Source organism: Girardinichthys multiradiatus, chromosome 20, assembly GCF_021462225.1.
Source record: "Girardinichthys multiradiatus isolate DD_20200921_A chromosome 20, DD_fGirMul_XY1, whole genome shotgun sequence".
In the NCBI taxonomy this organism is placed as follows: Eukaryota; Metazoa; Chordata; class Actinopteri; order Cyprinodontiformes; family Goodeidae; genus Girardinichthys; species Girardinichthys multiradiatus.
The window spans coordinates 45,641,212-45,663,866 of NC_061812.1; the positions used below are offsets into that span (position 1 = coordinate 45,641,212).

The 22,655-nt window shown below is 39.0% G+C and overlaps 1 protein-coding gene across 2 annotated transcripts in view; it reads left to right on the top strand.

Moving 5' to 3' along the window:
* The window catches only part of cntn4 (contactin 4), a 318,997-nt gene that overhangs the window by 138,045 nt on the left and 158,297 nt on the right, over positions 1–22,655 (top strand). For both annotated transcript variants that reach the window (XM_047347049.1, XM_047347050.1), the window contains exon 5: positions 9,761–9,856. In XM_047347049.1, the coding sequence (XP_047203005.1) occupies positions 9,761–9,856 (96 nt within the window). The remainder of the gene's footprint in view (positions 1–9,760; positions 9,857–22,655) is intronic.

The following is a 22,655-nucleotide window of genomic DNA, read 5'->3' on the forward strand; positions in this document are numbered from 1 at the left end:
GGAAGATCTCTGATCAGCAATGCCAGGCAGAGATAAAGCCCACTGACAAGAGGGAAGTCAGTTAGCCTTGCAACAACATTAATCACTTTTGAGTGACAGTTAGGAGATAAGGACAAGCATTATTTAAACAAAAACTAACCACAGGAAATGAAAATAAGCCACTTCATCACTGGCCAGACTGTGCGCGTCTCAACGCCTCATAAGGTCGGTCGTCTGCTTTCCATCTTTTCCTTTAGGTGCTCTCACCCTGACACTGTTTGGCAACTGCTTTTCACAGTCCAGTAAATATAATTAAGAGCAACGGCAATTTGCTGTGTAAATATGAGTGTCGACAGAGAGTTTGTCATCCCACGTGCGGACTGCACCTAGATCCTGGATGCTCAATTACCGTCTGAGGGGATGACACGTTCTCCTCCAGAGAGAAGCGGGGACGAACACATATATTAATCAGATGAGTGGATTAACATGCAAGAGCGAAAACAGATTCAGGAACAGGGTTTTGCTTTCTTTTTATTCCAATCCATGCTGCCTTTTGAGTTTTTTTGTTATTGTGTCTTAATGAAAATGTTGTAAAAGGAGACCTTTACCAGTTACGCGACAAATGCAGGAGATATGCTTGAGACTAACCTCACTAATTGTTTGGAACTGATGCCTTTGATGGTTCATCATATAATACAAGAAGCGAAATTACTAGCATTATCATTAAGAGATTTAATGGCTCTTTAAAATGCACTTACAGCATTAATAAGGTATTCAAGCCTGCACAAGTTTCCTAGTCAAGGACTGCTATGTCAAAGAGGTAAAGTAATAAAAAGAGGGAATATGAAAAAAGTAAGTCAGCACTGACTTTTTGTGCTGTTTTTTTTGTTTTCTTTTTTTTAATCAAATCTTTGAGCATGTCAACTGTATGTTGCAAACACAGTCGTGGTCATGGATAACCGAAAAGCCAAATAGGAAAAAATAATGAAATACATATGAGAACAAATAAATAGACTTGAAGTTAAGATTTTGGTTTAAGGTAATCTAGTCATTATGACTTACAGTAAAAATACTAAACAAAAACGACTTTAAATACAGAATGTACTGTATGTACTTTTTTGCATGAAGGCAATCAGCCTGTGGCTCTGCTAAGGTGTTCAGGAAGCTCGCTTTGTTGCTTGAGCACCTTTTTCTACCAAACATTTTCCTTCCACTAAACCTTCCTTTAAATAAAGCAGTGTGTGAACAGCCAGCTGCTTTAACAATGCTCTTTCCCTTCTTGTGGAGGATGTCAATGACTGTTTGCTGGACAACTGTCAACTCAGCAGTGTTCCCTATATTTATGTAGCCTGCAACATTGAAATTTAGAATTTAAAAACATTCTTTACTGGTATTTTTACCTATATCATATCAACAAACCTATATTATATCTATGTTTTACATTATAAATTGAATTTGTGAATAATTCACCTGTAAATAACAGAACAAACCTTTGTTAAAAGTGGTGCCATCCTCACCTGCTCTGCTTCATTTAAAGCTGTGGTTGCAAAATTTTTAAGTCCAGTGTTTTGCAAATTGGGGGCCAGATACCCTAGATAGGGGTACTGAGGCAGTGCAGTGGGCAGCGCGTGACCAGGATAAGAGGCCGTTAAGTTGAATAAACATGCTCCAGAGAGCTTTCAGACCTCCACTGCTGTCAGGTTTCAGGATATAGACAGCAACATGAAATAAGAGGCACAGTGGAAACATTACTGACGGATAAAAACGAAGGGGGAAAAAAAACAGTCAGTGCATGTTAAGCACAAACACATCAGTCAAAAATGCAGTCAAGTGTTGACATCACTGAAAGGCTTCCTGTCGTTTTCCTGTTGGAGCCACATTTATTTTTAGTTGAATAAGATTTAATCAGAATTGTTAGTCTCTGTACAAAAAGTAAAGCATTTGGGTTTACAGAAACACCTCCTCCCTTTCACATTAACACCATCATGCTGCTGCTGTTGTTGCCGCTGCTGTTACTGCTGCTATTGCACCGTGACTATTTCCACTGCAGTCAGTGAACAACCTAAACACAGAACCCACCAGATACGATCACCTCCCACTAGCAAAATAAAATATGCTCTCTGCTAACTTTAGAACACAGATCCAGTCTGACATTTACTTCTACTCATCATGTACACCAAAATTATTTCAGGCTTTCATTGACATGTTTGAACTGTTCTGTGTTCAGGGTGAAATGACTATCCTGCAACACATCTTCAGTGATTTTTAAAACCAAGAAGTTGGTGCAAAGGTTTAAAATTATTGCTAAAATATATACACACATCCTCATTAATAATGAATGAATTAATCCTACCAATTCAGAAATGGTAGGATTGATTTAAAGTAGCTGGTTCCATGGCATTTCTTAAGTCATTACTTTTCCAAAAGCTGAATGTTAGCCTTCTGTATCCTGTTTAGGATCATTGTCCAGTTGAAACACAGAGGTTTCAATCCTCCAGCTGCTGATTGTAGATAAAAATTAAAGGGGAAAGTTGACTGGCCGTGAAACAGACCCTGAGCATTATGCTACCGCCACAATGCCTGACATTTAGTACAATGTTGAACCTCCAAATGTGCTTCTTGGGTGCAAGGTGAGGCTTTCCAGAACTGAGAACAATGTACCAAGTCTCAAGCACAGTGGTTGTAAAATCATGCTCAGGGGCTGTTCGGCTACTAGTGATACTGGTGCCTTGCACAACGCAGGTATGACACGCACAAATGGGGCTACCTCCACAGTGAAAATTAAAGTTGTATGTAGTATGATCATTCCACAATGAAAAAGAACAATTCAAATAAATCCCCTCCCCAAAGAAAATATTGCATTCTTGGCCATGATGAGTGTGTATGTAAACCTCTGACCTGAACTGCACATATTGTTATAGAGGTAAAAATGCACCACCCTGTCTGAATGAGTTTCAAGCCATAACATATTGAGGTATTTTACCTCTATGAGTCAGACATATTTATTAGACTCTAAAGATGTCAATCTGGCATTAATCTTTAGAAAAATAAAAAAATCTCCCCTTTAATGGGATTTAAAAAACTGTTAGTTAAGCAGCGCATGAGGCTTAAGAGCAGATTTATGCTTAAAGAAATAATTCAAGACTGCCTGGTAATGAACTTTTCCTGTGGCCAATATGACATATATTATTTGACCTCAGTCCTCTTCATAAATCAGCGAGCCCAATAATTTTACATTTAGATCACTTGGTGCTGAACTAATCAGTAATCTCATTTGAAAGTGGATTGCTGGCAGTTTTGGCAACGTGCGAGGTTGCAAGGAGAGCAGCCGTGTCCCTACCGCCACTTGCACCGACTTGACAATACACGCAGCATATTGCAGAGCAAGGTTAATTAAGGTTAATGAATCCAATTTGGCGAATATGTATGGATAAATTTCAGACACTGTGTCACCTGTCTTTGTAGATTAATTAACAGGCTGTCTTCAGTTTCTTAGTTAAAAATAACATTTGGATCATAGTAAATGTGCTGTAGTAAAATGCATTATATTTAGGTTAAAAGACAGGAGCTAAAAATGACCAAAATATGTTGTTGCAACATTTATACTGTGCTTTACAAAAGTATTCATACCCTTTTAAACGTTTTAACTTTTACAACCATAAATCTCAAGTCCATGTTTTTATTGAGATTTATGTGATAGACCAATACAGTAGTAGTAGCTGATAATTATAAAGTGAAAGTACATTACTTGAAAAGATCTGAAAAGTGTGGCAGGCATTTAAGTGCTTTGTATAACCACATTTTATGGCAATTACAGCTGCAAATCTGTTCCTCCCAAATAATTCAAGCTCAGTCAGAGGGTCCGTCAACATCCATTTTCATTAACCATTTCATTATAGCACTGGCTGCAGGTTTAGGGTTTGCGTCGTGCTGGAAGGTGAACAGCTGAACCACACTCGGCAGAATCTAACATGTTTTCCTCCAGGAGTCCCTTGTATTTAGCTCCATCTGTATTCTCATAAATTATTGAGATTATTTTAACCTTTTGTAACTCATGTTGGTTTGGCAATGCTACAGAGGCTCAGCAGAAATCCTTGAGAAGTATAGTGACCACAGCCAGCAAAGTGTTAGGGACCACTCTGCCGAGCATGGAAATAAATATATATGGACAAAGTTACGAGGAAGGTAAACACATTCTACAAGACAATATGCACCCTCTAAGGTTCTTATTTGAGCTGCTACCTTCAGGACGAAGGTAATGTATTCCTTTATTCTCGAGACATAGGACAACATTTTCTTTCATCTAACAATCAATTAAATCATTAAACAGTAAAAAGGTATCATAAAATACTTCTTTGCCGTTGATGATACATGTTAATGTCATGATCGAGTATGTATGTCCTTTATGTATATGCCTGCTAACAATGCTGCAAACCATTTTCCCTACAGGGACACCTAAAGCTATCTATTCTGACTAGCTTCCCTGTACTTTCTGATGAAGAGCAGCCCTATAGCATGAAGCTGCCCCCACCATGATTTGTGCATGGGGACGGTGTGTTTAGTGTCTTTTTTCAACCACATTTTGGTATTACCAGATCACAAAGCTTTTTACTTATTTGCTTTGTGTCGCTTGTGGCCAACTACAAACATCCTCCTTTCGACATTTATTTAACAACTGCTTTCTTCTTACCATTTTTTCAAAAGTGTCAGATTTGTTGAATGCATTGCTATTATTTGTCTTGTTCAAAGATGCTCACACCTGAGCTATGGACCTCTGCAGCTCCTCTAGAAGTACCATAGGCCCTTTTGGCTGCTTGTCTGATTAAAGCTCCCATTGCCTTGCATGTCAGTTTAGGAGGACTTAAGACTGAAGTTTCCTTCTATTTTCAGATAATGGCTTGAACAGTACTCTGTGAGATGTTCAAAGATTGAGATATTGTCTCATTACCTAACATCTTTCTCCCTGACCTATCTGCTGTGTTCCTTGGTGTTCATAGTGATGTTTGTTCACTGTTCTCTAAAAAAACCTCTGAGGCCTTTACAGAACAGCTGGATTAATACTGAGATTAGATCACACAAAGCTGACTTCTGAAGACCAATAGTTACGCTGGATTTTGTTGAGATGTATCATATTAAAAGGTGGTGAATACAAATCCAACATTTTAAAATATACACGTAGATTATTTGTAAAACATTTTTTGGGAAATTTGTTGCATGAAATCCCAATGAAATCTACAACATTTTGTTCTGACAAAATGTGTAAAACATTTTTAAAAGTTGAAGTTAGATACACTTTTGCAAGTCACTGTTTAATCTCTTTAAACTGTTAAAAAATGTTCAGATTGAACAAACCCTGTTGGAGGTTTAAGCTTTTAGTGCTGACAGGAGGACTCCTGTGGTTACATTTACTGAGTTCGATGCACGTCTGCTGAAAGTGTTTCTGACCTGCTGCTGCCATCAATTGTCAAAAGAAAATTAGCTCAGTTTAACAGCATTTTGGGTATCGGGACCATAGCAGGAATAGCTTTGTAATGTTCAGTGCTGGTGGGCGTGATGAATGAAAGGTAAACTGATTACCAGCGGAGCTATTAAAATCTCTCGTGTGTGACTTGCCCCAGCAGCCGTCTCTGCTTAGCCGAAAGGCGGCAGATTGCTGTTTGGTTCATATTAGTGGGTGTGTGTCACTATTGATTTCCATGTTGTGTTTTTTTCTCTATGTATTTAGCTCATGCTGGGCTCAGATTTATTATTCATACAGTTGCTGAGGGAGGGACCGGGCCGCAGTCTCAATCCTTACCGCACCCCCCCACCACCACTCAAATATTTCTCTTCATACCTGACAGATTCAAATAGTATTTTCTCAGGTACACGCGAGCCATATTTCCATCTGAATAATTACAGAGGACAGGTATTACATACTGCACACATATGGTAAAAACTATAGGGAGGACGTTCCATCACCGGGGGCCACAGGGAGCATCAAAAGCACCTCTAGGAAAACAATAAGTGCCAGTCTGGCCATCCGTTTTAAAAAACCTTCTCAGTTTGTTCTTATATTGTTAAAACACTGGCCATCTGAGGCAAATAAAATCCTGCAAATGGTGCAGCATTAAATGAAGTGGAAACACAAAATGCGGCAAAGTGAGGTTACACCCAGCTTTTTTTTTTTATTACATCACCTCATCACAAACTCTTCCTCTGCAATTGGATTCGACAGTTGAAGGATTAACCAATTACTACCCACTGACTAATGAATATTGTGAGCCTCAAAGCCTTATACTCAAATAAACACAGAAAGAAGGGATACATAAATTAAATACGGTTTCATGTGAATAGCAGACACAACAGAATTAATATTTAAGGCACATCAACAGTGAGACGCTTTCTGTTTCACTTAAATTCTCCGCACATAGCTGGAGTCCAGGGTGAATGCTTCATTTTACTGCTTTAAAATTAAAGTCCTTTCAACAAATTTTCATGTAGAAAATGCTCGTTCTGCAACAATAATTGGGTTGGCTATCAGCAACTAGTTATAATTTTAATTAATAAGTAATTATTAACAAATTATTAATAAAGTGAAAGGATGTTTTTTTTCTGCCAAAACTAACAGGTCAGGGCACCACCTGATTATCAGGAATCAATAGCAAAACAACTCTCTGTTTCTGTCAGGTGTTGATGATGAATATCAGCCTGATGAGGTGGGTTTATAGAACAGTAGGTGAAGGAATGACTTTATGCACTGGCGTTCTCAAACAGCCAGCACTGCACACAAACACGGAAACAACTTATCACCAAAACACAAGAATATATAAACACAATAGTTCAACTTTACAGTTAAAATACATCAATAAACTATAACTAAGCTAGCAACGTTCAACTAAACTACCAACTGAAAAAAGGATAATAAGCAAGCTGATAAAAAAAATAAATGATGCTAACAAAAAAGGAATAATGACAAATACCTGATACACTAATGTTAGTAAAATAATAGAAAAATAACAATGCAGCTATGTTACAGTTCAGCATCCATATGTATGTCAGAACAAAAATGTGTTATGTTGACACCCTTTGTCTATAATTTAGACATTTGTTTTGAAGTAAGAAAGGAAGTAGTTCTTAAGTTGCATTCTTGTTTTAACAGACTCAACTAACAAAGACTTCTTCAGGCTCCCACATAGTCGTACTTGAGGCAGACGTCCGCCAGACAGGTTTGCTCAAAGCTCAAGTGCATACACGTATTCAGTGCCACTCAATAAATTGCTCGGCAGGAAAAAGTCTTCACATTAAACAGGTTTATATGTGACATCGAGCATTTAACAGACCATACTTTTCTGTTTTAATTAGATAAAACTACAGTTTTAAATTAGTTTCCCAACAACTGCCTTCCCCACAGTTGGCATTAATAAAAACCACGCCAAAAATATGAATCAATTTACTCCAAGACTCACCTCGAAGATTGTTTGTGACACAATTGATGTGTCTAGGCCGTGACAGTAGCTGGCAAACTGCTGTCACGGTTACAGAAGCATTGAAGAATCATCTGCCGCTTTTAGATTGCTTGTGTGTTGGCATTTAGGCAGTTTAACATTATTTGTAGCGTAAGATTGTGGCGGCTGGCTAACCAACTGGCTAGCCTCTAACAGTGCTAGCTGGCATCTGCTTTGGAGTCTCTAAACTGAACTGCAGTGGAGTCCGAGGTTTTTTGTCATGTGAGCCTAAATCGTCATGTCAGAAGTACTCAGGGGCCAAACTAATATTTAGATTTTTTTTTAAATAAAGTCAAAAATTTATATTATGACAACAAAAAATATTTTGTTTTCTTTTAGGAAAGGGATATGAAGATCCAAAACTTTAAAAAAAATGAACTTTTTTCACATTTGTTTTATTTAAAGAAAGGTCCTCAGGCATTATTTTGGGCTCAGTTGCAAAACATAGAACAAAAGGAACAGGATTTGGGTCACTCCTTTGAAAACGCTAGGTGTATTTAACCAAATTTAATAAATTAATTAAAGCGGAGTTGGGTGCACCAAAGTCTGTTTTTGAGTAAAAGTCACCGGATAGATTTGGTCCTATTTACTTGGAAAAAAAGAGAATTGAAAAAATTTTATATTAAAAGAAGAATACTTTATGTTATACCTAATGTAAGAAGATTTTAATTTGTTTGTAACAATTTAGCCCTCATTAAAAAGTCTCCATTGGTAACAACCACATGTGCCGACGGGACAAATGGAGTTTAGACAAAAATTCAGAATGGAACACTCCCCTTCACCGCCTCCACCTTCCAATGACTCTTCTGTGCGTCTCCCGGCCTTCCAATCAGCATCCTGTCCGCCTGATTCACCATCCAATCACCTTCCGACATCTTGCTTTTAAAGGACCTTCAGCGGTGTTCATCCTCGCTTGTCAGCAGAGCTCATCCCTCCTCCACCCCACCTTCACTATCTTCCTTCCCATCTCCTCCTGGCTTCCTCGCTCCCTGGCCGCCAATCCACCACCAGTGTTGGATTGGGGGGGAAGACACCTCTAAATCTAAACCTTGCAAATGTTCATATTAACTCATGTCATTCTCAGTTTTCATGTCTTCCTCCCAGGTCTGAGCGCCAAAGAAATAAACTTGTAATGTCACATCATTAAAACAATTCTAATTGCCATCCATTTTCTTTGTGAGTCTTTTCAGATTGAAATTAGTATTATTCTTGAACTTCAGATGGGGGCTGCACAAATTCAGTGCTGCAAATAGCCCCGAACCACACCTTGGATATCCCTGCTTCATAAGGCTATTTTAGACTAGTAAACCTCGGACTCATATATTCTACACTGATTACATAGCTTTTAAAACATACTTTGTGAAATGTGAACCGCCATTTGTGAAAAACACATTTTCAGTTGTCCTCAAACTGTTGCTAAAATCTTGAACTCTCCCACAAACAGAACTTAAATCAGTTATTACCATCAAGTCATGGCACTCTTGTTCCAGTGTGTGGGGTATGGTCACACAGATTTTCTCTTTGAGCAGGACTTGAGCTATACAGTCACAACACTACCTGATCTATTTGCCATAAAACAACAGTTATTCCTGTGTATTTGCAGTTGTCTCTATTGGCTTCCAATATGACTCACTTCTGATTCTTTTGGAGTCACTGCAGTGAGTCTGGAATATTGGGTAAGTGGGCAATATGACCTGCGGTAAGACCAGCAGGTCTTTGGAACCACAAAATGTTTAATTTGCTTCCAGTGAAGGCTCCCACGTTTTATTAGGTTCACTTTTAATATATTCCGATCACTAGTATTATAAAGGAAACTTCTCTGTATTTGGATATTATCCACTGTTGTGATTGGCTCTGTGCACTGACATACCGAATTAGGCTGCGAGTGCTGCATCTCTTAAAGCGTCACTTTCTCAGCTGAATGTGTGATGGCTCTTTGAAAAACTGGCAGCTTAGTGTTTCTCTGACTACAGAAATCCTGGACAATCCTGGAAGAAAACCTGTTTGAGGCTGCAAAAGATTTAAGACTGGGGTGGAGGTTCATCTTCCAGCACAACAGTGACCTCGCATATACAGCCAATGGCTGCACTGGAATGGTTTAGATGAAGCATATTCAAATGTTAGAATAACATGACAATATTGGTATGATTTTTTTTATGTTTTTGCAAGGCATTGTATAGTCTGACCTTAAGATAAAAGGGATGTTTTCAAACATTTAAAAAACAAGGATATTAACCTCTTGCTTGAGAGGACGTTTTACTTAACTGCTGTTGCTTTTTATCATTATTTTTCAGTCTTGGAGAACTTCAAGACTCAAAGAAGAAGTTCTGTCTCAGTACGTGAAGGTCAAGGAGTGGTTCTGCTGTGCGGCCCTCCTCCACATTCTGGAGGTAAAATTCTCTTTTTTGTAACTGCTCAAATCAGCTGGCAAGCAAGTCTGTTTTCCCATAAAATCTGCTATTTATATCTTTTCTATATTAACCTGATCTTGAAGACTAAGGTCAAAATGTTGTAGATCATAAAAAGAGGCTTTTACACTTTTACATTCAGTGGCTCTCAGAAGTCTACAACTCCTGTTAAAATGTATGGTTTTCTGTATTGTAAAAAATGAGACCATTATAAATTATTTCAAACTTTATCACGTACATGGTGACATATAACGTGTGGCATTCAAGTTAAAAAACAAATTTAATAGAGTTAAAAACAAAAAAATAAAAAAAGCCTATTCAGTCCAATTCTCACTCATCATAATGGAGACTGAATCTGATTAACTACTGTAACAATTAGACAAAAATATAGAACAGGGACATTTCATAACATTACATTACAAAAACATTCATCTGTTCATGAGTCCACAACTGGTCAGGGAGGCTGTCGGAACAGTGACAATAAAGTAGCTGTAGGAGTTTCCAACAAGTGCTTCCTATGTTCTACAAGTGACAACAATCTTCTGTTTTCTTCATATGTCTGGACTATAAAATGTAGAATGTAAGAGGTTTGTTCTTCCAATGGAAACATCCAGGGCCTGGCAAAAATCTTCCAAAACATAATGAAAGACTGTGTTAGAGTCTGATGGCAGTGAATATGAACACAATTCCAAAACATTAATTTGGCACAACAACAACAGTGAACATCACCAAAAGAACACCATGCTCACAGTGAAACATGGTGGTGGTAGGATCATTCTCCGAGAGTCTGATGCTACCACCAGGTAGCATCAATGTTTTATTAAGATAGATGAACTCACAAACAGCTCTAAATACGAGTCAGTTTTGAACCAAAACCTTCAGGTATCTGCAAGAAAGCTGAAGATGTCCATTAAAATCAACAAAAGAATAAATTCAGTAAAGAAAAATTAAAGTTTTGGAATGCCCCAGCCGGAGTTCAGAATTACATTCAACAGAAGATCTGTGGGGTCACATAAAGAAGGTTGTAGACAAGAATATCCTCACAATCTGGTAGATTTGAAGAACATTTGCAAAGTAGGGGAGCAAAATATTGTCAAACTCAGCATGTCGGATGCTGACTCCTACCAAAGTGGAGCGAATGCAGCAGAGTTTTAGTTTAAGGGTAATGACACTAATGCAACTGTACTATTGTAGCTTTTTGTTTTCCCTCTATCAGATGTTTATTTCTGTTGATGTGTGCAAAATAAATGTCACATTAAAAGTGGAAAAAGTTTTGAAATTATTTATTGTGGTCTTGTTCTACACCACAGAGACTTGATATTTTACATGAGGGTGTATACTTTCCAATCACATCCTTCTTTAAACATTAGGAAAATTGCAATTATTACTAAATGACTAACCTTTAAGATTCTTTTCAGATCTTGCTTCCTCTTTGTTAACTTAAAAGTATTTTTTTTCATTATGCTGTTTTGACCAGGCGTGGCGAGTGATGCTGTCTGGAGACTAAAGCATAATTTGCCTTGATTATAACAGTTTACCTCATTTTCTGGCAGCTAAATTAAAATGTTTTCCCACCCTGCACTATGTATTTATCATTGCTTAGTCTCAGGCTAAAGGCAGACGTTGCCTGAATCAAATAATACGATGCGAGGCATTTGCTTTCTCTCCAAGAGCTAAATGAGAAGATCAATACCAGTTTGGATTAGCACAGCATAAAATAACTAGAGAGCAAAGCAGCCTTTGTTTCACATTTAAAGTCTAGAAAATATTCAAAGACCTTTAGTCTGTGAGGTATCATTTATTTCTTAGTATAAGTTAAGTGTTCGATCTAAGCAGGGTAAACATATAGAAATATTTACAAAATAAAAGATATAAATCTTTTACATTTTATCAAGATTACTTCAAACAAGACCTCAATATCAACTCAAGCGAACATCAATATCGTTCCTTTCCAGAATGTTCTAAACTGAATAAATCATAACTCGGTAATTGTGTTAAAAGCTGTGAAAAAAGAATACACTTAATGCGTATATAAATTTTGATTGAACTCAACTGTGCCACACACTGGATCAGCATCAAGGGTTCATGTGTGCAGGGTCTTCTGTGCTTTATTAGCATTTACACATAACATGTCTTCCTTTAAAAACTTCAGAGTTCAAATACTTCAACCGTAATTCTAAGATAAAAGTGAGCACATTACTGCCGCTGCTTATTTAGCACCTATAAAGGCAGAACAAGACAGAAATGGTCTTTGGTGAGTTTTTTAGTTTGTTTGTGAGGTTTTGTTTCAGTGGTAGCACTTTAAATCTCAAGGTATATACAGTATTCTATTCTACAGGTCCTTCTCAAAAAATTAGCATATTGTGATAAAGTTCATTATTTTCCATAATGTCATGATGAAAATTTAACATTCATATATTTTAGATTCATTGCACACTAACTGAAATATTTCAGGTCTTTTATTGTCTTAATACGGATGATTTTGGCATACAGCTCATGAAAACCCAAAATTCCTATCTCACAAAATTAGCATATCATTAAAAGGGTCTCTAAACGAGCTATGAACCTAATCATCTGAATCAACGAGTTAACTCTAAACACCTGCAAAATATTCCTGAGGCCTTTAAAACTCTCAGCCTGGTTCATCACTCCAAACCCCAATCATGGGTAAGACTGCCGACCTGACTGCTGTCCAGAAGGCCACTATTGACACCCTCAAGCAAGAGGGTAAGACACAGAAAGAAATTTCAGAACGAATAGGCTGTTCCCAGAGTGCTGTATCAAGGCACCTCAGTGGGAAGTCTGTGGGAAGGAAAATGTGTGGCAGAAAACGCTGCACAACGAGAAGAGGTGACCGGACCCTGAGGAAGATTGTGGAGAAGGGCCGATTCCAGACCTTGGGGGACCTGCGGAAGCAGTGGACTGAGTCTGGAGTAGAAACATCCAGAGCCACCGTGCACAGGCGTGTGCAGGAAATGGGCTACAGGTGCCGCATTCCCCAGACCTGGGCTACAGAGAAGCAGCACTGGACTGTTGCTCAGTGGTCCAAAGTACTTTTTTCGGATGAAAGCAAATTCTGCATGTCATTCGGAAATCAAGGTGCCAGAGTCTGGAGGAAGACTGGAGAGAAGGAAATGCCAAAATGCCAGAAGTCCAGTATCAAGTACCCACAGTCAGTGATGGTCTGGGGTGCCGTGTCAGCTGCTGGTGTTGGTCCACTGTGTTTTATCAAGGGCAGGGTCAATGCAGCTAGCTATCAGGAGATTTTGGAGCACTTCATGCTTCCATCTGCTGAAAAGCTTTATGGAGATGAAGATTTCATTTTTCAGCACGACCTGGCACCTGCTCACAGTGCCAAAACCACTGGTAAATGGTTTACTGACCATGGTATCACTGTGCTCAATTGGCCTGCCAACTCTCCTGACCTGAACCCCATAGAGAATCTGTGCGATATTGTGAAGAGAACGTTGAGAGACTCAAGACCCAACACTCTGGATGAGCTAAAGGCCGCTATCGAAGCATCCTGGGCCTCCATAAGACCTCAGTGCCACAGGCTGATTGCCTCCATGCCACGCCGCATTGAAGCAGTCATTTCTGCAAAAGGATTCCCGACCAAGTATTGAGTGCATAACTGTACATGATTATTTGAAGGTTGACGTTTTTTGTATTAAAAACACTTTTTTTTCATTGGTCGGATGAAATATGCTAATTTTGTGAGATAGGAATTTTGGGTTTTCGTGAGCTGTATGCCAAAATCATCCGTATTAAGACAATAAAAGACCTGAAATATTTCAGTTAGTGTGCAATGAATCTAAAATATATGAATGTTAAATTTTCATCATTACATTATAGAAAATAATGAACTTTATCACAATATGCTAATTATTTGAGAAGGACCTGTATACTCAATTTAATAGTTTATTTGCAAAATTGGGGAAATAAAAAATTTGGGGAAATGATTACTAAAGAAGGTACAATGCTGAAACGATGGCTGTTGCCAGAACAAAGTCTGAACTGGATTTAGAAAAGCACAGCAAAAAGAAACGGTTTGGGTTTTCACACCAAAAGAGTCACCTCTGTGCCAAGTCAATATGTCACCGGAAACTACCTTTCCATGAAGTACAACTTCTCCAGTGATAATATTTGTCACATATGTCGTATAGGGGTCATTATCTGTCTTATTTTTTCAACCAAAGCAAACCAGAATCAAATGCAAAGCAAGCAAAACACAGTGCAATACTTATTTAGAAAATAATATTCAATTATATTATTTGATGTTAGATTTCAGCATTTTTCAAAAAGATTTTCATAATTCATTGAAATATTTACAGTTAAGCCCAAAATTCTTCATACCCCTGGATAATGGAGCTTTAAAGTGCCGTAAATTCCGGACTACAGAGCGCACCTGATTAAAAGCCACATGCTCTAATTTTAGAAAGAAAATCAATTTTGAACTTGTACAGGCCGCACCGGATTTTAAGCCGCGGGTGTCCCACTTTGTAATATGAGATATTTACACAGAAAGATATTACACATGAGGATTTTTTAAACTTTTAACTTAATTCGTATGGTAATATAAACACATGCATATTGCAAATGTTTTTTTTCGAACAGTGCCTGTAACACGGCTACCTTTAAATATACGTACGTTATCAGTAACACACAAATTACATTGCTTATGCTTTTTTACTGAACAGTGCACAAACAACATTCCAATATCTCCTAACTGATATATACTGCAGCCCACCAGGTCAAACGTCATTGATCGCCTTCTTCATCTTCTTCCTGTGCACTGAAACCATTAAAGTCCTCTTCTTCAGTGTCCAAATTGAACAGCCTCAGGATCTCGTCACTCACTTCAGGCTCTTCGTTGACGCTCTCACTTGAGCGCACCCGGTCCCCTTAATCACGCAGCAGTCCAGCCATTCGAAACTCGTTGGTGACTTTCCATATTGATGAGGGTGAAGATAAATGTCCGATTTACAATATGGGTAATTGAATTGTGAAAGTGGTCTTGATTTATCGCATAAGTTCATTGGACCTCTTTGAACTACTCATCAATTTGATTGGTCTACTGTTACCGGGCAAAATGTTGTTGGCGGCATGAAAAAAAACATGCATTAGCCGCACCGTTGTATAGGCCGCAGTGTTCAAAGTGTGGGAAAAAAGTAGCAGTTTATAATCCGGAATTTACGGTAATCACTTTCCCAATTTCAACCTGATATGCCTCTTTTCAATTCATGGTTCCAGTACCGTACGGCTCCACTGTGCTCGGACTCACTCTACTCCGCATGAAAGACATTTGCTGTGCTGCTTTTAACCGTTGCTGTTTCATGGTTCGGTGTGAGCCTACCAAACACGAAATAAGTTTCAAGACAAGCATTCAAAGTAAAATTGACACTCACCGTCCCACATCGTGTCCTTCAACAGTGATTTCGAGCCACTGTCACGGCTTTCAGTTTGACCTGCTTCGCCCGTTGTGGTCCTTTATATTTTTGTAGTCGCTCTTTTTCCAGCACTGTGTGTGGTAAATCTGTGGCTTGTCATTCCCTGTGCTGCCTCAGTGAACATTTCTCATGCTGCTGACATATCGCTCACCTCCTCATAGCCAATCAGTGAAAAGCAGTCTGTTCACGTCACATTTCAGCCAGTACCGGGCCAGAAAAGCTAGTAATGGAAACATCACAAAATGGGCCATGGAAAAGGTTCTGTGGATATGGCTAAAGATAAGGGTGATGGTAAGGAGACCTTCCAACCGTAAAAACATCAAGCTCATTACAAAATAAAAACTCTAATTCCCATTGGAAACGTGCAAGAAGCTGGAGAGCAATTATAACAAGGGCCTGCTTGTTGTAATACTGACAAAGATTTTTCCATTGATTATTGAAATGGTATAAATACTTTGGACTGAACCTTTTTTCAAAATTGATCCTCAATTTTCATTCTTTGGGAGATGCTTGTCTCATCTCCTGTCAGAAACAAACTTCTTGGTTGAATGAAGACAAAATTAATTTAACTAATTTAGTCTTCCAGAAGTTTAATTCAATTTGAACTTTAACTACAAGGAAGATAAAACGGTTTAACTACATGAGTACAAAATGATTAGTTTTTTTGCAAGAAATGGAAGTAAAAAGGGGTAAAATTGCAATGCTTGGTTATGACATGGGGGCAAAAACAGGCATTGATTCACAAATGGTGTTTATATAAGACAATTGTAAAAGTAGCTACATGCACCAGTTTGACCTTTATTCACTATATACGTCATTCCACCTTTTTCAATAATAATGTTAAGTAGCTTAAAGTAAGTATACCAAAAGGAATGGATCACACCAAAGCTGTTTTTGTTGGCTTTGGATCACAGTTCATTTCCTCTTCTTTTGACCAGGTGTGGAAGTTCATCTGATCTCTGCTGCGTCCCAAACAAGCAATATCTGCTTTGTCTAAAGTCATGGGTCTCGGTTCGCTCACAGGTGAACCCTGGTGTGATTTTGCTTAGAGTGGGGATGGAAAACAGACTACCTTTTAAACCAAAGAAATGACATATGAGTTATGGACATGGGTGCCATGTTGAGACGAAGCAACTCTTATTTCGAATTCAGACTGTGGTGCACAGGGTGAGTTGAGACTGAACCAACTCAGAGGTGAAGGATTGTGCCACAAAATCTACTGGAATTATTTTAACAATTCAGGTTTTAGGGCTTCTTGTCTTCATGCCAAGCTTACAGAAGCTAGTCTTAGCTGAGGCTTCTTTCTTCTTCATCTTATGTTTTCACATTTTGTAGTTTAGTTGTACTATTCTGTTTCTGAATCTAAAAAAACCTCTTTATGTTGTGTCTTTAATGACAGCAAATGTCCTTTTCATCTCTACTCTTACTAGAAATGCTTATTGCAAGAGCTGCTGTGATTCCATTCCCCTAGCTGACATCCACCTAACAGATAGAACTGATTCATAGACTGCTCTCCTACTGTGAAAATGCTGCGTGCCTGAAAGTCTTAATTACTTGAAGCTTATCCTTTCAGGGTTTACCTGGTGAAAGCTTTGGAAGCGTGATGGTAACCTGGATTTTTATTCTATTTCTGTGCAAACCCTTTGTCTTTGTTTGTTGCACTGATTGCCTTCAGATCTGCCAATTTGTGCTGAAGTAATCCAATTAGGGTTTGGCTCTTAGGACCAACAGGGAAATAACGACAACATGTCAGGCGCCCTCAGGCCCATGAAAAGCCACCTTAAGACAGTTGTCTTCACACTAATAAACAGAGCTGATGCAAGCTGTCAATTACAAGTTTGTTTCAGAAAGTTACACATCTCAGTTGTGAAAGGTGTCACTATCACTATTTCATTCTTCTGGCTAAAGCAGCAAAAAAGATTACCTTGTCACTTTTCATGAAATGTTTCAAATGTCAGAATTCATTTATATTTTTAGCATTTTAACCATCCAATCACAAAAAGGAAAAAAAAAATACATCAAACGCAAAAAGGAAGATTAATCAGGCTTAGCCCACACAGGATGACCAGACTGCTACCACTTAACTTCCAAACAGGATCACTGTGTTTAGATGGGCAAACCAAAATCATTGTTCAGATTTAGAGCGATGTGCTTTGCCCCACTTTTTTTTCCCCGATTGCTGCTTTTGTTGGATCTGAATGGAACTTGGATTTTCTTGTTCGAGCAATAATCTGCAGCTAGGTTTAACATATGGGCAAACAAAGGCCGGAATGCCTGTTCATGTGAAGTCTCATCAAACCCCATCCTCTGTTGATTAAAAACTGGAAGCACAGTTTCATGGTCATATATTCCGTATTTTAAGGGATGTGGCAGAGATTTTAGCAAAATGATGATTATCGCTGCCTAAATCGCTTGCTAGCAAACCTGAATCATCAACAATGATTCAGGTTTTAGAGTTTTTCTCATTGGTTGCAGCAAACCTGAGCGTAAACATAGGATTGTGCTTTAAATGGTTTATTACTGAAAAACAAAACATAAATACTGTCTAATGAATGAGCAGCTACAAGTAACTGGAAATAAATAACAGTTATGGATCTGTTATTTTTATCTTCTTATACCCCTTCCTTCAATTCGAAGATGCAGGATGCCCCAAGTGCAATTAAAGCTCCTCAACTTTGACCAAGCTTGGCACGTTTTAAAATGTTTAATGGTTTTATTCTTTTTTAAGATCCTTGTCGACATGTTTTTGATTATTATTAAGTGTGGAAATTGTGTTGACATGTGTAAATTATGCCTTGACCATATTTGACTGCTGCTGTGCACCAGGTTTCTCCTTGTGGGAAAATAAAGAACTGAACTGAAAATATTCAAATTCAATTCAAAAATACTTTATTGATCCCAAAGGGAAATTAAATGTTGTTATAGCTCATATTATGAAGGTTTCCTCAAAGAGCCGTTGTAGATGCTGATGGCTGTGGGCAGGAAGGATCTCCTGTAGCACTCCGTCTTACAGCAGATCTGAAGAAGCCTCTGACTGAAGACACTCTTTTGTTGTAGGACAGTCTCATGAAGAGGATGCTCAGGGTTCTCCATAATGTTCTTAATTTTATGAAGAATCCGTCTTTCCACAATGATCTCCAGAGGTTCTAGAGGAGTCCCCAGAACAGAGCCAGCCTTTTTTATCAGCTTGTTGAGCTTTTTTAAGTCCCTGGCTCTGATGCTGCTTCCCCAGCAGATGATGGTAGAAGAGATCACACTTTCCACAACAGACTTATAGAAGATATGCAGCATCTTGCTGCAAACACCAAAGGACCTAAGCTTCCTCAAGAAGTACAGTCTGTAGATGGCTTCACAGTTGCATCTCCACTCTAGTCTGTTGTACAGGTGAACACCGAGGTATTTATACTCCTCCACCACCTCCACTTCTTCTCCCATGATAGAAATAGTTTTTGACTTATTCCTGTTTCTCTTAAAATCTACAATCATCTCCTTTGTTTTAGTCACGTTCAAAATGAGATGATTGTTTCCACACCATGCCACAAAGTGGTCCACCACCTTCCTGTACTCAGCTTCTTGTTAATCTCTGATCCACCCCACGACTGCAGAATCATCCGAGTATTTCTGCAGATGACAGGAGTCTGTCTTGTACTGGAAGTCTGAGGTGTACAGAGTGAAAAGGAATGGTGAGAGTACAGTCCCCTGTGGTGCTCATGTGCTGTTGACTACCTGGTTAGACTCACAACCCTTCAGTCTCACAAACTGTGGTCTGTTTGTCAGGTAGTCTTTGATCCAGAAAATTGTTGAGGCCTCCACCTGAGTCTTCTGGAGTTTCTGACAAAGCAAATCAGGTTGGATTGTATTAACTGCACTGGAGAAATCAAAGCATGATCCTCACAGTGCTACTGGCTTTGTCCAGATGACAGTGGCTTTGTTGAAGCAGGTGTATGATGGCATCTTCAACTCCAACTCCACAGCGATAAGCAAACTGAAGAGGGTCCTGATGGTTTACTGTTTGCTTACTCAGGTGGGCCAACAGGAGTCTCTCTAGGACCTTCATGATGTGAGATGTCAGGGCAACAGGTCTATAGTCATTGAGGACTGATGGGTGAGTTTTCTTTGGTACCGGAACAAGACAGGAGGTCTTCCACAACACCGGAACCTTCTTCTGGGCCAGGCTAAGGTTCAAGAGGTGCTGCAGAATCCCACAGAGCTGCTCTGCACAGGCCTTCAGGACTCTAGGGCTGACATGATCTGGACCTGCAGCCTTATTCCTATACACTCTCCAGTTGTCTCTTCACCTGACTTTTTGAGACACACAAGTGGAAGGGGGAAGCAAAGGAAGCATCAGCATCTTCTGATATGGTTGAAGGCAAACATGTCTAGGGCTGAGGTGGAAGATAAAAAATGTGAGGTGTTACTGGACAGCTGTGGGTCCTGTGGGTCAAAGGAAGATGGAATGTCTGTTTAGCTGTGAGCAGGAGAGGAGGATGCGAAGCTTGTTTCTGAACTGAACCTATTGAAGAATGTTTTCAGTTCATTGGCTCTGTCTAGACCTCCATCGGTCTGATCATCCTTCTGCTTGAAGCCTGTGATCTTCTTCATCCCTGTCCACACATCTCTGATATTGTTTTGCTGGAGCTTGCTCTCCAGCTTCTTCTTGTACACCTCCTTGCTGTCTCTTATCTTGACTTTAAGTTGCTTCTGTATAATCCTCAATAATGATCTGTCTCCCTCTCTGAAGGATCTTTTTTTCTTGATAAGCAGGTCCTTCAGGTCACTGGTGATCCAAGGTTTGTTATTGGGGAGCATCTCACGGTTCTGGTGGGGATGATGTTATCCACACAGAAGTTTATATAGTCGGTTACACACTCAGTCATGGCATTGATGTCCTCTCCATGCGGCTGGCACAGTGCGTCCCAGTCTGTTGCCTCAAAGCAACCTTGCAGAGCTTCTTCAGCTTCCTGTGACCATTTTCTCACAGTCCTCTTTATTACAGGTTGCCTCTGAACAAGGGGCTTATATTTCGAGCAGAGAAAAACAAGATTGTGATCTGATTTGCCTAGAGGAGGTCTAGCTGTAGAGATGTATGAGTCCTTGACATTTGCATAAAACACATCCAATGTTTTGTTTTCTCTGGTAGAGCAGCTGACAAATTGTTTTACAATCTAATATGGCCGCCTTGACACTAGCTAAACAGTAAGTGCCCTGGTTTTAAAAGAAAATAAGTACATGACATGGAAATTTAAGTAGCCAAAATCTTACCTACGTTTGCCAGGGCAGGGCAACGTAGAGAGAGAAAGAGAGTCCAGCTGTACACGCTGCAGTATAATGACGTTTACTACAACCACAATACTGCAAGGATGTTAATGCTGTTGTCTGGACACATTAGGGCATTGGCCACAAAACTGACACAAAGTAGTGAATAATTTGGAAATGGTGGCAGCACCATGCTGTTCTTCAGCAAGGATGGGGAAGCAGATATTATAGGTATTAGAGTAAAGGAGGCAAAACGCAAATGCACACCAACCTTTTCTGATTTCTATTTGTGATAGATGTTAGGAACTATGTTTCACTGTCCCTCCACTGCTGTACTTTATGTTGGTCTGTGGCATAAATTTCCTGTAAAGTATATAATAGTTTGTTGTATTATGAAGGTGTGAAAGAAGTTAATTGGTATGAATTCTTTAGCGAGACACTGTATAAGTAACCATCTGTGAATAAAGCTCACTAAACAAATCATGGAGACATGATTCAAAAAATAAACAGTCAATCAATACATGTGTGTCATATTTTGATGAATTTCTCTGTTTTTTGTGATTAGAAACACTATATTGGACTGTAGTAAAATAAATTGCAGTCCTCCCTCAGTGGAAAAGCTGTTTCATGCTCTGCTTGGGGCATAAATTCAGGAAGCAGCTCAGTCATCAATTTTAAATTCCGTTCCTTTTTTATTGAAAATCTGTTTGGTCCATCAGAAGATATGCGATGGTATGCCAGTGTGTGTCAAATAAATTCAATGAAACAAGATGACTAATGAGTTAAAGGCCAACAAAACCACTACGCATCCAGGATGTGAATGAATATAAAAATTGGGCTGACAGGCAGGCTACAGTGGAAAATCAACAAAATATACAGGTTGCTTTTCCACTAAATATATTTTTGGAACCCTTTGATGTTTTTTGCCACCCAAAAACAGTTCTGGTGGACAACGTTTTATTTCTGTGTGTGTCTTAAGTCGTAGTTATAAAGTTTACATCAATTCAAAGTCAAGTCTGAAAGCAAAGTCATTGCCGCCAAGTATAGAAATCATTAGACGACTTCCTGTCTCCTTATGTGACATTTAGCAGTTAAACAGCCCTGCACCTAAATTATAATGCAAAAACCAAAAAAATATAATACAAGAAAAAGTTAACAATTCATATTTTTGTTACACAGACTTTGCTGACTGAAACTGTTAAAATCAGTCTTCAGTACTCTCAGCAGATGGACTGATCTCAGTGTGGCATCAGCAGCCTGACAGTCTGTAAAGACTGTCCCATAGGAAGACACTATTACACTTTGAAATTTTGAACGTGGGTGGTACACCCAAGGAAAACCTCTGCACATCCCAATCCAATGCCATATGGCCACAGACCTCTCCATATAGTACTGGGCGTCTCAGTGCATACTGAAGGCTGTGCTTGGCTTTCATCTGCCAGAGGGTGCTCTCTGAGGGGACATTATACATGGCAGACAGCTGTCCTGCCTGGTGCATACACCATGAGTTTGTCCATGCAGAAAGAGTGTTCGGTCAGAAGAACGAGCTCGGGAATGGGCTGTAGGGTGAGAGAGATTTAACGTGAATATGGATTGATGGAAATGAGTTAGCATGCTGCCATGAAATGCAAATGTGTCACATATAACCCAGGATGGTGTGGTTCAGGTTCTCATTACTCTGTTCAGTGGATAGATTTGTTAAGCTGTTTCCTAAATTGTTTCTTGTGTTGCAATCAAGCCCGGTCACATCTGTTTAGTTCCACAGATGAGACTGGTACAGTCTCTTCTGTTTTGTATAGTGCATGTCTATTAAGATGAAAGGTGTACGTACTTTACATTACCTTCTTTTTTTTTGGTGTGTGAGTGAGTGTGTGTGTGTGTGTGTGAGTGGGGGGGTTTACCGTATTTGTTGGTCAGCTAATTAATAGCTAAATTAATCAGAAAGTAAGGCAGTTGGAGCTGCTCCAAGCTTTCACCATGCCACGGTGAGGGAATCTTTATCAGTGCACACAGCGTCTGCATAGCTTAGAATGACATTAGGTAATATTGTTTATACACAAAGTCTTAGAGTTGCTATG